The sequence below is a fragment of the Amaranthus tricolor genome, chromosome 2, assembly GCF_026212465.1.
Source record: "Amaranthus tricolor cultivar Red isolate AtriRed21 chromosome 2, ASM2621246v1, whole genome shotgun sequence".
NCBI classification, from domain to species: Eukaryota; Viridiplantae; Streptophyta; class Magnoliopsida; order Caryophyllales; family Amaranthaceae; genus Amaranthus; species Amaranthus tricolor.
In genome coordinates this window covers 13,845,590-13,864,055 of record NC_080048.1, presented here as the reverse complement: position 1 = coordinate 13,864,055, position 18,466 = coordinate 13,845,590, and the positions used below count along the sequence as shown (strand labels likewise).

The window sequence follows — 18,466 nt, the reverse complement described above, 5'->3', positions numbered from 1 at the left end:
AAATCTTTTTCTCATTCTCATTATGCCTTCGAAACCTCTTGTAATTAGAGCAAAAGGATGTTCCTCATAATCACTTTCTTCATTTGTGCTTGAGGATTCTTCATGTTTCTTTGGCGTAAGTTCAAGATTCTTCATGAATGGTATGAGATCACTTTATCCATTATCATGTAGGGAAAGCACATGAGTAGTGAGTTTACCAAAAAGATCATCAAGTGATAACACTCTCGAATCTTGTGCTTCTTCTATGGCGATGACTTTTGGACCTCATTTCGATCTTGGAAGACATCTCAAGACCTTCTAAACCTTCTTTGCATTAGAAAAAGTTTTTCCAAGAGAGTTTAAACTATTAGTAATTAAAGTAAAACAAGTAAACATCTCATTAATATTCTTATAATTTTTCATCTTGAACATTTCATATAGAAGCACGAGGATGTTGATCTTTATGTCCTTGACTTGGCTTATTCCTTCATATTTCATGACCACTTTATCCCAAATTTCCTTGGCACTTGTACATGATGAAACCTATTAACTCGGTACCATTTAGAGAACAACATAATTGACTCATGGCTCTATAGTTTTTGGACACAGCTTCCAAATCGCTTTGTGTGTATTTGAATTCGGACATTTGAACATTATTTCCTTTCGAGTCCTTTCATATGAATCTTATGTCCTATAGTTATGATATCCCATAGCTCTATGTATTGATCTATCACCTTCTCCTATCGGATTCATCACGAGACAATTAATCTTCACAAGTGAAATTCAGCTCTAATACCAAATGTAGGTTGATAACTCTCTTGGGGGGGGGGGGGGGGGGGATGAATAGAGAGTATGCCCAATTAAAAGTTTTGCTTGACAGATAGCTCAAGAGATTGTAAGACACTTCAAAAAATTTTCTGGAAACTATTCTTTTATCGAATAACAAATCTAAGACTTAAGTGCAGAAACATAATGTAGACAAGACAAGCGATTTGTAATAGAGGTTCAACTATTAATAGCTTACTCCCATCATATGGGTTCCTTTTCAACCCTTAAGATTCAAACCTCTTTTATTAATATTACTTAGACCATTAAGAAAATCTCTCTATCTTCTCTCACCACATTCTTTTCCTTGAAGAACGGTCTACAAATTTTTCTTTAATCAATAAAATACACTAATGAAGAAACGATTTCGGACACGTGTCACACTCTCATTAAAATTTTTCCGCCTATTTTCTATCATTGACATGGAAATTTTTTATACTAGCTTCATATTTAAGGAAATATTTTACACATTAAAACATGTAATATTTGTTGATTGCTATAAAGATATGTGATCTATTGATATACTATATTTCCTTATATAATTTTTTTTATTCCAAATCATAAAGAAAAATAAAACTTGGTTCATTAAATCGTTATCAAAACTGACGTGGTCCAACTAAAAAAAGACAAAAATAAAATATTAATTTTCTATTTTCATATACACAATCTTAAGTCTTGAGCTCAAAATATATATTATAGTATGCTATACTCAGTTTATATATTTTATGATTCATAAAACTTTTTATAATAATTAATCATAAATGATAAAACCTATAAATTAGATTAAATTATAATATATTGATGGAAAATCTATAATCTTTCAATGATAGAATCATAAAAATAGAATAATTTTTTTAATAATAAATACAACATTGTATTGCCATGAAAATTGCAGTAATTAAAATTTAATAAAACTTAATGACGGACATTTTTTACTTGGATTTTATGATTTCATCAATATAGTTTAACGATAATCAATTTGATAATTTTCTATTGATTGATGGTATTTTTTTGTCTATTTATCACATATATGTTTAATACATGGTGTAACAAATTATTTCTTCACTTTGATAATTATATTATTATAACAAATACAAAGATTTAATAAGTCAGAGTCATTATATGTCATGTGCTTCATCTCCTTATTTATCTCCTTATTTATATCAAGTTGGTTATGTTGGAATTCAGAGTCAAAGCCTTGTTCTGCAAGTAGTTAAACACCCCTCTTGAATTATTGACCAACACGTTTATCTATCTTTTAGTCTTATTCAAGACTTAGTTAATATCGTCAAGTTAGTTCTAAAAATAGCAAGAACCAAGTACTTTTATATTTATTCTTCTAAGTTGATTGATTTAATTAAAACTAATCCAAATCATGAATAACTTATAATCTGATTTTAGATTTTCTAAAACATTTAATATCGAAACCTTTAGAAACTACTAAAATTCATCTTTTCGATAATGTAGGAACATTTGACCACACATTCATAAATTTAGAAAAACCAATTTCAAACATTTAGGAAAGCTTACTTTCAACACAAAAAGTCTTGTTTATCAAGTAAGTTAATTATCTTGATTAGCAAGTATTCTAACTTATTTCAAGACTAAAATAGTGTACTCAACACATGATTAGTACTTAGTCCAATTTATTCAACTCATAAAACATACAACTAATTTTAACTTATGCTATTTTTGGTCTAGAACATATTATGATTGAAATATTATTTAAACCTATTTATACTAAATATAATTTGGACCAATTAATCAATTAAATATAATTACTTAATTTCTTGATTAATTTAATATGAGTTTTGAATATTATCACTTGAAGGAGTTGAGTCTTCAAATCACTTAAAAAGTGTTGCTCAAAATCGAGCCTAAATATATAGCACCATTTAATATTTGATGCCCCTTATTTTTAGGGGCCTTAGAATGTCGGTTACCTGAAATGGGCTAAGACCCAGCCATGGTCGTCAAATCAAAGTAAAATATAGTTGTAAAATGATGGAGAATACAAAATAGAAAAATTAATCTCTTTATTTTGGGGGTGAATATTTAGCCTTGTGGAATGGAGAAAAAAGATTTCACTACTTCTCCCTAAGATATATTGATCATTTTCCTTTTATTACATCTTCCTGAGACCATTATATTCTTTATCCTCCATCTTTCTTTTTAAATTTGCTCATTCTTGCATTCATTTATACAGTTTAACATTTATTTCCTACATAAATATTTACCTCCAACACAAACATGGCGTTAAGTGAATGTAATAGTTTCAATGATTTGTGGTTAATACTTGAGAAGATGTGTATCCATTTAATTTACTGATAATTCATGCACAAAACTAAATTAGTTACGACTATCCTTAAAGTGTCGAGATAGAGAGAGAGGGGCTTTCATAGGGTTTTGTTTTCATCTCCTTGGTGGGCCTCATGCGGTTTTGACCTACTTTTCTGTTTTATTTCTCCATGGCATTTTGTTTTTTAGTTTTTTTCCTTCAAAGTTTTTGTTGCTTGCTAGGTTTAGGTGGTTTCTGTATTTGTTACTTGGGTTATAATAAAGATCTACGATGGCTTTCTGATGATTTCTCCTGTGGCCTGTTCGTTTTGTAGTGGGGATTTTTTTGGCTTTGGCAATTTTTAAGTTATTGGTTGTTTTTTTTTTTATAATTTTTTACGTCTTGCTTTCAGATCTAGGTTTGTTTGCATTGTTTCAACGGTTCATGGGTTTGAGCGAAAGACAACGGGTTTAGATGGCTTCAATGGGTTATTGCTTGCTGGTTTAAATAGGCAGGTTGTTGGTTTTGTTTGGAGGGTGTCCATAGGTATGAGTGAATAACAACATTGGTGAAGTTGGGGGTTTTCTAGTAGTGTTTTAAGATGAGTTTGCTGGATTTCAGTAGGTTTTGGGCTTGAGCAACTGAAAATAGTGGTGACCTATTGGGGTTTTATGGCTGTAATACAGATGACTACTCTTTTGTGTTGGGCTTTTTTTAGTCCAGAAGGTTTTGCTGTTGTTTTTTTGACGATAGTTACCCTCTATGAGTATGGAGAGTAGTTTCCCAGTGGTGGTTTAGGTAGAGTAAAAGGAGGTGTTTGGGGCGTGTATTTTTAGCTGATGGTCAAGTTAAGGTGCATAGATGTTTAGTTTTCAACAATGGTGGCTTAGATCCTGCCGCAATGGAGCTGGAGAGATGCTGCTTTGATGGAGTTTTGTTGATACAATTTTTGATGGAGTTTGGAGGGCAATTCATCAATTTCTAGGTTTTTTTCTTTTTTGTTTTATTGAGCATTGATTTGGTGTTGGTGGTTGGAAGTAACAGCTATTATGGACGATGACTGTTGTCGTGGTTTGAGTGTAGTTGGAAGGTTGGGTTGTGGTGTTAGTTACTTTGGTGTGGGTATAAGGAGTTAATTATGGAGGTGATGGTTGTTTCTGAATTGCAAGTGACTTTTGACCCCTCTCGACCTCTAGTGTTGAGCTTTGCCTTCATGTGACCAATTTGTACCGGCTGCCCCTTTCAAATTATAGTATGTAATATTGATATTCCCATTACTGTTCCTCCTTTGGCTTCTGGTATTGACCTTTGCCTTGATATTTCCATTGGTTGTAATGGTAGTTCCATCTCCCTTTCTGTTGATGTCTAGTGTATTAAGGTCTTGGTAGTGTTGGATACTACATTTTTTCGTGGGTTAGGTGGTGTTGGCCACCCCCACGGGTTAAGGGCCTAACGGTGTTAGGCGTCCCCTCGTTCCTGCCAGGTTTGGGTGTGGTGGATGGTTTTACTTACTCATGGTTGTTTGATGGGAAGGGCGGCTGGTGATCTGACGACTGGTTCCGCTGGGTGACAACCCGCTTGTTCTAGGGTTAGGTCTTAGTTGTTTATGGTAGGCTTATCTTATTGGGGCTTATTCATTTTGGTGTGCTTTGTGAGCTGGCTTGTGGCTCTCTCATGGTGTACGGCTATTGATGTTGTGTACTATACCTTTTGGTATAGGTTTGGTGTGCGTAGTGGTTTGCCCACTATCCTTTAAAAGCACCTTAGATCTGTTGCTTCCACAATGGCTTTTTTTCTATGGATATTTTATGCTTGAGAGGTGCTTTAAATGACCCTTTATTGCTTTCGGTCTTTTTATTAATAAGATTTCTCAATTAAAAAAAAAACTTATAGTGCCCAGATTTTGGGTGGATTTTTAGAAAACACTTTGTGGATAGTTCTAGGTTTGTCAGCTTGTCATTTATTTGTAGATTATGCAAACCATAATATCAACCATCTTAAAATAATGTGGTATTATTAATTATTATGAGTAACTTATTATATTTATATAGCTCTTTTACCTTTGTATTCTAGTGATGATTTACAATTATCAAGTAATACACTTACATTAATCTTGAGATTTAATAATTAGTTTTTAGTTTAAACAGTTTATTTAAACTTATTCCAATCAATTTGAGTAAAAGTAGTTGAATTTAATTCCTAACTAGGCTTCGCAATTTAAAAAATGGTTATATATGATTTCATATGCTTGATTATAATAACTGATCTGGTTTCTCAGTATGAGGCGTATAAAATCATTCTTAATTGATATATTATCAACACCATGATGGTTAACTTAATGGTAGAGAGATTTATTTTATCTTTACCTTATCTGTAGAAATTCTCTCATCTTCCTTTCAAATCAAAAAATTCAAGAAGAATAAAATTTTTTACCATAAGACCACTTGAAATGGTACTCTTCACAATGAGAATGACGATGATTGATGCATTCATAATTATTAATGTTTTGTCATGTGATAGCTTGTACATTCATTATGTAGCAAGGTTTTAAACGATGAGTTCCTTCATTACGGTGGAGCACAATGAATCTCTCCGCCCCTCCACTTTATTATTGCTTGCATAGCTAAGATAACTTAATGAATTTGGTAGGGCATGAAGATCAAATTGAAATCGTATATCAGCATATTAAATATATATAGATGTCGATAAATACAATGAGAATATGATAAAATAAAACTACAAAAAGTAATAGATAAAACATCAAAGAAAATTGAAAAAATCAAGCATGAAACTTAATTAAAAATAAAACTTGATGTTTTGAATAAGCCTAGGAGCTATTTATACTGAAAATATGGTTTATTTACAAAGATAAGATAAATTATAAGAGTTGGGTATTGTGATCAAATTCGGAGTGGTTTTATTAGAACATGTTTGGTATTGAATGCCTAATCGGGTATGGTCATACCTACTTGGGTATGTCCCTAACCAAAACCCATGAAGAGAAAGAATTAAATTATTCACTAATTAGATAGTAATAAAATCAGTCGACTGAAGTTGAGATTTAAAGATGTATATAATCTTGAGGTTTAAACTTTTTTTTTTTTTTTTTGTATAAGGTATCTCTAAACTAGAACTAAGCCAAGGGAGATCATTCAAATAAGAGAACCTTGAAGATTCAATAGGAGATCCAAGACTACAGAGGGGAGGGGAGAATAGAGAATTTACTCATTTTTTTATTTTTTTTCTTTTAAAATTAATTTTAAAGGTTTAAAACTTATTTTGCAGGAATACTGTCTACGATAGATTGTATGAGAGATAAAAGTGCATAAAATTAATTAGATAAAATACACGAAATTGTTAATAAAGTTCAACTACAAATATTCAACTTTCTACTTAGGGTTCTCTTAACCTGTATATATAATTAAAACCTCTTTCATTAACTCTTGAAATTTTAAATTATTACTAGAAAATCTTTCTACCTTCTACACACACGTTTTCCCTAAAGAACAATCTAAAAATTCCCTTTTAATGAAAGATAATACCTAAGACTCTAAACAACAACACTTTTATATGTGTTACACAAGATACTTCGCATAAATCAATCTCTTACTAATAAATTGAGAGATATAAAGAAGAGCTTGTAATATTTGTTGAATAGCACTTGCAAACTTTTGTTTATGTGTATGTTTTGTACTTTTTTTAATTTTGACGACTATACATTTTAATTTAAAATGTTTAAAAAGATATATAATTAAAAGGATATATAATTCTAAATAAATTAACACACATTTAAATTAGCCGTAATAATAAGAATTCTATTGCTCTTTTAATTTTTAATTAAACCTTTGAACATCTGAACAGACGACTAATTAAAAATTTCTCCTATTAATTAATTTCCTACTTTCTAGAAAATTTAAATTAATCTAATAAAACACAAGTTAGAAATAAGAATAATTATTAAATTATCTTATATATTATTAAATAAGTTATTCAAGATAATTTGTTTGACAAACTTACTATAAAACTAAGATATAAAACACAAGTTAGAAATAAGTTATTTGATCAAATTTTCTAAGATATAAATTTTCAAGGAGTAATAAAGACAAGATATCTTAAAATGATCCAATCATTGAAAGTTAATAATTAATCACCTAGTTTACCCTATAAACCTCGATATGTGTGTACCTTCAATAAAATTTAAATGTTCGCTTATCCTTTAGAACGTTTTCTTCATTTTGGCTTCCGTTCTACTTTGAACATCACAATTTATATTTATGTCTTTCCCCACTATCGTTTTGGCCTTGTCTATAACCTATTTGTTTACTTGTAGAAATAAATCTTAACATTACTTATTTTCATTATGTTTACCAACTTTAATTATGTTTATGTTAAACTCTTAATATTTCGAGATTCTAATCTTAATATTTCAAAATTTTAGAATAACTGAATTTATAGATTAGTCTTACAAAAGTACTATAAATTAAAATCCATTTCTTACTTGTTTAGAGTAGTTAATATTTGACAATGAATTTATGGTTTTAAAAAATATTTACATCATGCTACTTTGACAATATATCAATTGTAAATTTTGCATTGTACAATGCTTCAACACGACTTGATTAATACAAAAGTATGACTCCATCAATTAGAATGCCATCATAATTTGTCTCTTACATAGTGTGCTGATTGTGAAAAACAAATTGAAGAAGTAAGATTGGTAGAGATCTAATATAAAATTGGTCGAAATTGTCATCATTTGCTTATTTTGCTCTTTATAAAGTAATAAATTTAAGAAAGTGGATTATTGGTACATATAATAATACTATTACAACCAAAAATGATATACAACCTAAGTGACTCAGCAACTAGTTGTATTTGATCATTAGAGAAGTCGGCGGTAAATTATAAGGCAATGAACCATCACATTAATTTATCTATTATATTGTGCTTTTATATCATAAGTATAACTTCCTCAATTTTTAGCAGAGATGTTACTAAAATTTTTACTCATATTTTGAAAGTTAATTATTATTATTCTACTCCTTTCGTTTCTTCAAATGTCCCATTTAGTTTTTAGACTTTATTCATTATTCAGTCTTAATTTGTATTATATTCTTAATCTATAAGTTAAAACATAGTCAAATGAGATCTTGTTTAATTCGTCCCAACATAAGAATTATTAATATCTACTTTTTATAATTTTTAATTTATACACAATTAATAATATTAAGGGTAATTTTAGTGCGTTGCAAACATACTCAAACCAAATGAAACATTTCAAAAAAGGATACAAATGATCTTAAACCAAGGATACACACAAGACATTTTGCAATGTAATTATATATATTTGTGTATGCGCATGCATGTGTTAATGTACGTGTGCGCGCATGTGTACACCTCCCATTCAGGTTGATTTGTATATCGTATATATTCTAAGAAATACTATAATTATCTTATTTCCATACTTCAATCATAGGTATACTCTTTATCTTCAATGAATGCTAAGCAATTAGCATGCAAGGTAAAATATATTCTTTTACGGTATCAGATTATTAGGTTTTCTCTAATCCTCAAGCGTAATCTTTTCCACCTTTTTCAGCCAATTTTCCCTCCCACCAAGGTTTCCCTCACGACCTTCTTATTCATCAAGTAACAACAACAATCAACCTAAGGGCAATGAAAATCTAATACTACAACATTCCATAGACATTGCATCAACTGCTCATAGTGTTTCTCTTGATCCACCACACTCATCTACATGGACACCGACACCACTTCACATATGACATCAAATAATTATAATTTGTCATCTTATTCTTTGTAAAGCACATATAATAATATTATTATGACAATGGTCAAACTATTCCTATTATTTTTCTTAGTAATGCTCATAACCTTCCTCTATTCTCTTTTTCTTCTTAAAAATGTTCCTTATAATAATAATAATAATAATAATAATAATAATAATAAAACTCATTTCTTTTATAAAATTTACAGCTAATAATAATGTTTCCCTTAGCTTTGATTATTTTGGTTTTTCTATGAAGGATTTTTAGACAGAGACAAACCTAATAAGATCTAAGAGCTGGGACGATCTTTATCGATTAACCGCACAATCTACTTAACAATTATCATGCACTTTTGCGGCTATAGCTCCCTCTCTTTGGCATGATCGGTTGAGCCTTACAAGAGCCTCTATCATATAGTATCTTACAAACATAAGTTTTTTAATAATAAATAAAAAACTTTCTTTGTAATCCTTGTCCTTTTGATAAACATATTAAAATATCATTTTCTTCATCTTTAAACTCTACATGTATATATATATATATATATATATATATATATGCCTTTTGATTTTATCCATAGTGATAATCGGCATTTTTTTTTGTGTGTATTTTCAAGCATAATTATTATGCTGTTCTCTTGATAATTTCTCCAATTTCTTATGACTTAATTCATCTAGCCTTCTAAATCTCATGTTTTCCTGATTTTAATTTCCTCCTTGTTTGTTTAGGTTAGACACATTTTCTTAATTTTGTCATTATCCAATCGGTGAAGTAGGGAGAATGATTAGCAAAATCAATATGACGAATTATATATACCACTCATTTTAAATTTGATTTAGGATCAACCTCTATTTCAAATGAAAATTCTAAGTAAGGAAACTAAAGAGACGGAAAGCATGGGCATTGCATACACTATAGTGCAAAACTAAGACCGTATCATATCATATCGGCCGTAACATTAAGTTTTTCACATTTACTCACTTGATATTAAAGGTAACGTAAGGTAAACCACATTTTAGGCCATTCTAAGCAATATATGATTGTTTTGGGTTGGTCGAAATTTGACGATGCGATAACCGTATCATTCTGTTAGTGTATTACCGTATCTGTTACCGCAACCGTTAACATTACCATATTTTTGCACCATGATTGCACTGCATGTAGTTATCTTCGTTAGCAATGTTTTCACGTAAACAATACAATATATGTGAGTGTGATCTTCATTGTTACTTCTACCTGTCTCACTTTATTGATAAGTAATTTTGATTCATTGCACAGTCAGACAGCAAGGCCCAGCACTAATTACTTTACACATGAGTCTGTCTTAGTCATTGCATTGCTCACAATTCGCAAAACATGTATATATACCCATGTCTGATGTTCTTAAAATATATTATTCGTATTCTCTTGCAGACGTAATTAATTAACCTATATATCCAATCCGATTTGGAGGCCACTTAATATCTTTTAGGTGTCAAAAATGACCTCTGAATTATATTCAAGCAGCAATTCCAGCTAATCAACAGTAATAATGTTTATTATTATTATAGTGAAACACTTTGAAATGCATATTAGGCAGCAGTCTAGTGGTATACACGGTCTGATTTTATCTAATCTGATACAAAAATCAAGCAAAATTAAAAATTTCGGTCTGAAAATTTCTCAGATTAGAATGAATTGTTTAAATCACCAGATCGGACAGGACTAAACCATTCTAGTCTAGTCTGATCTACGGTTTTATATATTTATATTTTTCTCAAATTATTATATATGTTTATACAAATATTTCGCACCTACAATCACCAAATATAATAATTTGTAATTAGTTGATAGCATTAACATTATTCATGTATATATATTACTATATAAAAATTACAACATCTCAAAATATCTAGGTAGCAACATATTTTTTAAAAAAATTATTATTTTTTTTTATCATAATACGATTTACGGTCTAATTTGGTCAGAAAAAAAAAAAAATCTAGACCAGACTATAAACTTAATTTACCGCTAAGCAGCACGAAGTTTAGGCAATACCAACTAATACGTACAAATGATCCTAGTTGACCACTAAGCGCAAAATTATAAAAACAATCTTATCAATGGCCGTCGTGGGATTTTTGGTAAAAGTAGCTAGCTCGCGTATGTGATAAAAAATGTATCTTAACAAACGCATATTATTAAACTTCGCCATCCTTTTTATTTTATCGCCACCTTTTATATATTGAATTTTTAATATTGTCCCTGTTTAATTTACTAACTCAAAAAACTTTAATATATCTCTAAAAACACTCTCTAAATTAAAGGAAGCTAAAACTTCAAATCGATTTACAATGGCAAAACTTAATGAACATGAATACGATTCGGTAAGCAATTAAATTGATTCGAATTTTTTGAAAAAATATAACAAAAAAAAAAAATGACGAACAACAGTCGCAAGCAACTGAGCCGTGAATGGGTCGCAACCGCGGTCCAATCGCACATTTCTTGTGACTCATCCGCGGTTTGGTCGCGTGCGACTGATCTTTTTTTTTTTTCTTTTTATTTCTCTTTTGTATTTAAATTATTTTTATTTTATTATTATTTAATATATGTTGTAGTAAATTATTTTATTTTATAATTTATATTTTTATTATTTAAATTATTTAATAGTATTTTTTATTTAAATTATTCTAGTAACTTATAATTTATATTGTAGTAATTTATTTAATTTACAATTTAAGTTGTAGTAATTTATTTAAATTATTTTGTATTTTATTATTATTTAAATTATTTTATTTTATATACATTTTAATTTAGTTGAAATTTTAATTATTAAAGTAAATTATTTTTTATTGAATATTTTTATTATTAATGTTTGTTTAACTAATATTTTATTAACCTAATCAATGTTTTATTTTATATTTTGAATTATATTTATTAATGATTGAAAAATTATTTTACATTTGCATGATTTTGAAAACTTAGGGGACAATATAGATTACTCTGATAGATTTGTTACGGATAGAGAATTTGATTCTATAAATGAATTACATGTTTGGGCAGATGAGAAAGCAATAGGAATTGATTTCAATTTACACGTGCTTCATATAAACAAAAAGGACGTTTTAGAGTTAGTTTGTATTTAAGATGTCACTGTTATAGTAATATTAGGGGTGATTTGCATGATAATGCTACCCGACCTGATTCTAAAAATAAAACATGTGGGTGTAAATTTATAATTGTAGGAAGTAGTTTTAAATTTAATTTTTTAATCATTGGTTTTAGAATGAAATACAAGTATATGTTCGTAAAAATTAGCAGCCCCCAGAAGCATTACAAAGTTATACAGCGTAGGAGTAGTAGGTAAAGAAGTATGATGATGTAATAAAGCACAAATCTATATCTATTTTGTTAATAATGGCATTAAAATAAACGTACAGCAATGCATGAAAGCTCATCAATCATGTTTCCCAGAATCTGGACTTTGGACTACTGACTCTACTACCACTTTCTCAACCCACCAACACCAACAACATCTTTTATATTAAATTCTATAAATCTTCTCCCAAAAAGATCCTATAATGCTTCGTATTTCGTAATGTTGCCCACATAGCATGCAAGTGCCATAATCACATATTTCTAATCGATGCGGTCGCCCTATTTACTCAGATTTATGACGTAATTTTTCAAAAATGTATATTGTCATCATTTCGACTATAATGAAATAATAATTATATAAAAAAATATCAAAATTTTTTGTTACTAACTTATAACACATTTTCAAATGATAATTTACAATATAAAGAAATTTACAAAGAAAAATTACATAATTAATATATAATAAGTATGATTATTATTGCACTTTTTAAGAGAATTTTTTATCAAAATTAAACAAATTTTATATTACTATATATTCTCTTTATTTATTAAGTACAATCATGTAAAATTAGGTTCTTTAGGAAAAAAAACTTTTGTCGTTATGCTTTGATGATTATGCATTTCAACGTATTGCCGATATATATCATTCCGATTCATATGATATGTATCAATTTATATTTTTTAAATATTTATATTTTTTAATACAATTTAATATAAAGGATATTATATTAATTTATATTAATGATCCAATTACAAATTATCATTATCAGATATAGTTATTAATATATTTGTATTAAACCAATTACATAACAAATAATTAGATGTGAATGATTATTCAAATCATACAGATATAACTTATGTAAAAACTATAAGAAATAAACTGTAAATAATATAAAGTAACTTAAAATATAATGTTAAATACGATCATATTTAAAAATTTTCACATCTTTTCTACTAATCATTCTAAAAACTCCATCAAAAATTATCGGTCAATAAAAACAAGATTATGTAGGAACAAATAAACTTGCGATATGATTGTTCTTCACTCTAATTAATAGTCATAGCAAAACAAAAAAAACAAGGGAAATTGTCTTCTTGTTACTTTTTAGCAGAAATTTGAGGCATGTTGATGATTTACCATAATTATATCAATCAAAGCAAAACTATATAAATCTGTAAATCAATAATCTTGCCTAAAGCAAGACAATTTCATGGAAATCTGAACTATGATTTTTTGGATGAAATTATATATAAATTAGAATATTATTTTTGAATGGAAATAAAATGATGTGTTATTTACCATATTATATTGTATCAGTCAAGGCAGAATAATAGAAATTAGTATATTATATTGCATCAATCAATATCATCAGAATCGTCTCGTAAATTTTTTGGGCATGTTCTGTGCTAAATTTATGTTATAGACTTTAATAATTTAAAGAAAAAATATATGATAAAATATCTCCATTGATTACACTAATAAATAACAATATTTGGGTCTTTATTACTAAGTTAATCTCGTGTAAAATTTTAAAAAATGAATTTTTAAGGCCCTCTGATAATAAGGCCCGGTGCGGTAGACCGCTTCACACATACTAATTGAAGGCCATGAATATTATATACCATATTTTTACATCAATAATGTAGAATATTATAAATCAGAATATTATTCTTGAAATAAAATCATATGAAATCATATAATAGTAGGGTTATATTTGAACTAATTAATAGTGAGGTTTATTCTAATTTGATGAGGAATAATGGGGTTTTTTGTAACTTTTTTTTTATTAATTTATATTATGAAATTGCTGGTTAGTCTTTATTTGATAGGAATTTTAGTTATCCCAACTAAGTTATACTCCTTAGAAAGCTTACTGTTCAGAATACTTCTATTATTCCAATTAATAAGTCACTTGTTCCAATTACTTGTTTATCCACTGGCCACATCGTGTATTCCTACTCAATATTCCAATTAAATATTTAGGTAGGAGATTTTCTTCTTTATTGATCATATACAAAGCCAACGGTGGGGGAAGCGGCTAATTGTATCAGTTTGCTAAAATTACTACTACTTTTTGAGAAAATGGAATATGATATAACCGGCAACTTTTTATATACATATTTATTTTGCAAGTATCTTGTAAAAATACAATCAAGCAAGAAAGAAGGGAGGTGAAATTATTCATTATATACCGAGAATTAAACCTCTATTATATGATGAGAGTGAATGAGAATCGAATAAAGTTAAAAAGTAGGAGTATTTTATTTTGAAGAATTAAACCCCATTAAGGTGAAATGATCATAAAATTAGTGGTTTGACTATTGATAATTCTTCCTACAATTAGGCTATGATATCTTGTTTGAAAAATAGATTTTTATTGAGGGGAAGATGTTGGTTTTTGGTGGAGCATTGTCTCATGTAAGATGTTGCGCATATGTTATTATTTTAATTGTCAAACTGGATTAGAGCCATTAGGAGATATTTTGGAAAACAATCCAAAATTGGTATTAAAAAAAAAAAAAACGAATATTTTAAAATCATCTAACATAAGTAAAATCCTTTTTGAGGTTGTCCAAAAAAACTTTCATCTTGATGTAAAGAGGAAACTTAATATTGACTTGAAAGTACATTGGAATTCAACTTTTATGTTCATTAATAATCTTTTTAACTTATAAAGATGTTTTTATTCACTTGGAGTTAAAATATGCTTCTATATGCCATTAATATTGATGGAAAAAGTTAGTGGCTACTCATAAGGTTTTGAAAATATTAAATGACATGACATACATTTTTCAGATTTTAAAATCCTAATATTAAATTTGCATTTCAAGGGATGTTGGTTGCATCATTGTAATTTACTTAGGACATAAAATGTCCCTTATGTTCTTGTCATGTATGGTGGATCCAATGTTAAAAAAATCTGACATGTAAAGGAAGGAATACAACTTTTAGTTATCAGTTGCGGCCATCTTGAATCCTCGTTTTAATTTGAAATTTGTAGGGTTTTCTTTAGCAAAGTGTTTGAGCAAGAGGAAAATATGGTTTGAGTTACCAAAGTATTAGATAATTTGAGGATTATAATTTATGGGCTTCCACTTTCTCTTGTAGTTCCTACCCTGTTTTAGATAGTTGATTATATAAATTATTAGATATTTTTGACGTTATACTCCACTATCTTGTAATACTGGAGCTAAAAAATTACAGTTGGACTCATATTTTGAAGAGGATCAACTTATCAATATGGACTTATAAATTTACATATATAATGATTAAAACCACAACCACCGGTTAATAAAGTCTTATGGAAATAATTAATTAGAAAAACAAAATTTTAGATTTTTGTAATTATATATTATCCTCTGTTTTTTTAATAGCTATATTTATCTCAAAAATTCTCAGATATAAAAGAAAAATATACTTGCACATAAAATTTAATGAATTATTTTTTTAAAGTCTCGCAATTATTATTATACTAATGAATACTTTTTTTTTAATTAATTTTTGTAAAATGTTGATGCAAAAAGTCATTACTTTTCACTTATTTAATGACTAGTATCGTGCACAAAGTGTCCTCCTACGCTGGCTATATATAGGCATTCATGCTGCCTCCGTTTTCAATAAGGAACATGCATGATGTTTCACTTGGTTTTTTACTAAGAAACCTGCATTTTCCTTTGGAATTGCTACTAAATTAGACGTAATCCATTATTAGTATTCAATTATCCAAAACCCACCGCCGCTATTTTTGTACCTTTCCGGTGATATACCATAAGTGCTAGGTACGTATATTTTTTATTAAGTCGTTAACCATAAAAATAATTGTAAAAAATTATTTTACATAAAAAAAAATTGACATTAATAACCTAATAATTTGCTGATTCAATGTTACTTATTAATCTTATATTTGAATTATTTTCTAACAATCTAATATTTGTCTTTATTTCGCCATGAAAAATTCAATATTTATCTTATTAGTTACTGGGAGCATATATGTTATTATCATATATTATTAGTAATATAGTACGATGTAAATAAATAAATGACGAATATTAAATTCATAGAAAATAATCCAAAGCCGTGAATGAATGATAGAATCAATTTAATTAACATTATATATAATACCTTAATTTGTTATGTAGTGTAAGTAAGAGCTGATATAATGGAGCACGACCGTACAGCAAAGGATAATAATGAAGAAGAGGAGATCAAAGTAGTACCACTCGTTATCTCAACAGAAGAAATATTGGAGCAAAGTATTGGACATTTAAATTGCACTCAAATCCTACAAAGCACCCTAACTTCACTTTCTCCTTTCTTAGAAAGCTTACAAACATTCATAAGCATTTACGCTCACGCCCAACCCACTTGGCACTGCACCACCCACACCCCTCTCTGTTCCCCCAACAAATCAAACCAATGCAACCTTCCAAGAAACACGTGGGAATGGGATTCACCTCCACGTGTACACACATCCATCATTTCCGAGTGGAATCTTGAGTGTGCCACCTCCTTCATTACCGGTCTCCCGGGAACTTCCTACTTCGCGGGATGCCTGTTGGGCGGGCTCTTACTCGCCACTCTTGGCGATTCCTCGCTCGGAAGGAAAAACCTATTATGTCTTTCATCTCTGATTTTGTACCTTGCTGGGCTAGCCTCTGCTTTCGCACCTAACATTTGGGTGTATTCTGTTTTAAGATTTTTAAGTGGAATTGGTCGTGCTCCTCTTCCTATGTGCGCTATCATTTTATTTACTGAAAGGGTGTCCAAAAAATGGCGGTCCCAAATTGTTATGCTTGGGTTTATCTCATCATCACTCGGATTATTAGTCTTAACTGGGATTGCTTATATAGCAAAAGATTCTTCATGGAGAATACTTTATCTATATACTTCAATCCCTGGTCTAATATTCACTGTTATATCTTATTTCTTCATGTACGAATCACCTAGATGGCTACTCTTACAAGGACGTGATCAAGACGCCATTAATGTGTTAAAGAGTTTAGGCGGGCCTAAAACCCATCAAATGAGCCCGAGTTTAAACATAATCATTAAATACACCCAACAACAAAAGGGGGTTTGTACAATTAGTACGAATCCTTACGCTTCGTTAAAGATTCTAATCGGTAGAAGTTGGGCTGCGAAAAGATTAATGGCATCAATGCTACTAGCATTTGGAATTGGACTAATGTATTTTGGAATGTTTTTAGGTGTAGGGAGTTTGGGTTCGAATATCTACACAACCTCGGTCTACCATTCATTATTATCCCTTTCTTCATCGTTTCTTGCTTTCTTATATTGGATTCCTAAATGTAATCGTCGAATTTCATTAATCGGATATTGTAGCTTAAGTGGTGGAATGAGTATAGCATTATCGATTCTAGGAAGGGGAAGAGTAAATCATGAAATAACCCTCGGGATGGAATTAGTATCAATGTTTTCAGCGTGCATGGCGTACAATATGGTTATGTTGTACATTATAGAGTTATTTCCTACTTGTGTAAGGAGTTCTGCTTCACAATTGGTACGACAAGCGACTAATTTAGGCACCGTTTTAGATCCTATCTTGGTTTTGTTAGGGAGTGGAAATATGATTTATTCGTATGGGGTGTTCGGATTAGCAATGCTTTTGTGTGGGTTCTTGGTTATTTGGTTGCCAGAAACTAGGGGTAAGGTGTTATGTGATACCATGGAGGAACAAGAGGTTTTGGACAAGGGTATGCCTAATCAGAACACACTAAATAATCATATTTGATATATATTTATTAATTATTCAAATTATATTTTATGTAATTTGTATTATTATTAGTGGGAAATGTAATGTCATGTAATCAATCCTATTTAATTTAAATGATTGATGAAACTAATACTACAAGTTCATTCTTGCATTTATATTTCATAGGGCGCTGTCAAATACTTCCTCCGTTTTTTTTGTTTTTGCTGTTTGTTTTTTGAGCAGTTTTTAAAGTAATTTTTAAGGCCTGATAACTCTTATGATGCCTCATAAAAATTATAAAAATGTTTGATAATAAAGTATACATTAAGACGAATTTAACGATATCTCACATGGATATACTATATATTTTATGTATTTCTCACAAATCGTAGGTCAAACTTTTTTTTTTCTTAAAATGGAATATTGTCATCGATAAGAATATAATAAAGCAAAGGGAGTACTAAAGAGACACCGAGAAGATATTTAAAATATTTTAGTTTAAAAATAATTCATCAATCTAA

At 29.3% G+C, this 18,466-nt stretch overlaps 1 protein-coding gene across 1 annotated transcript; it reads left to right on the top strand.

The window, feature by feature from the left end:
* Nucleotides 1–15,845: 15,845 nt before the first annotated feature.
* LOC130804970 (organic cation/carnitine transporter 2-like) lies at nt 15,846–18,108 on the top strand. The gene is made up of 2 exons (XM_057669539.1): nt 15,846–16,011; nt 16,372–18,108. Exon 2 carries the CDS (start codon nt 16,392–16,394, stop codon nt 17,982–17,984), a length of 1,593 nt encoding a protein of 530 aa, XP_057525522.1. The 5' UTR covers nt 15,846–16,011; nt 16,372–16,391; the 3' UTR covers nt 17,985–18,108.
* Nucleotides 18,109–18,466: the final 358 nt, after the last annotated feature.

What these genes read in the sequence shown, in the direction of transcription:
- LOC130804970 (XM_057669539.1), top strand. Translation starts at nt 16,392, where the DNA reads ATGGAGCACGACCGTACAGCAAAGGATAATAATGAAGAAGAGGAGATC.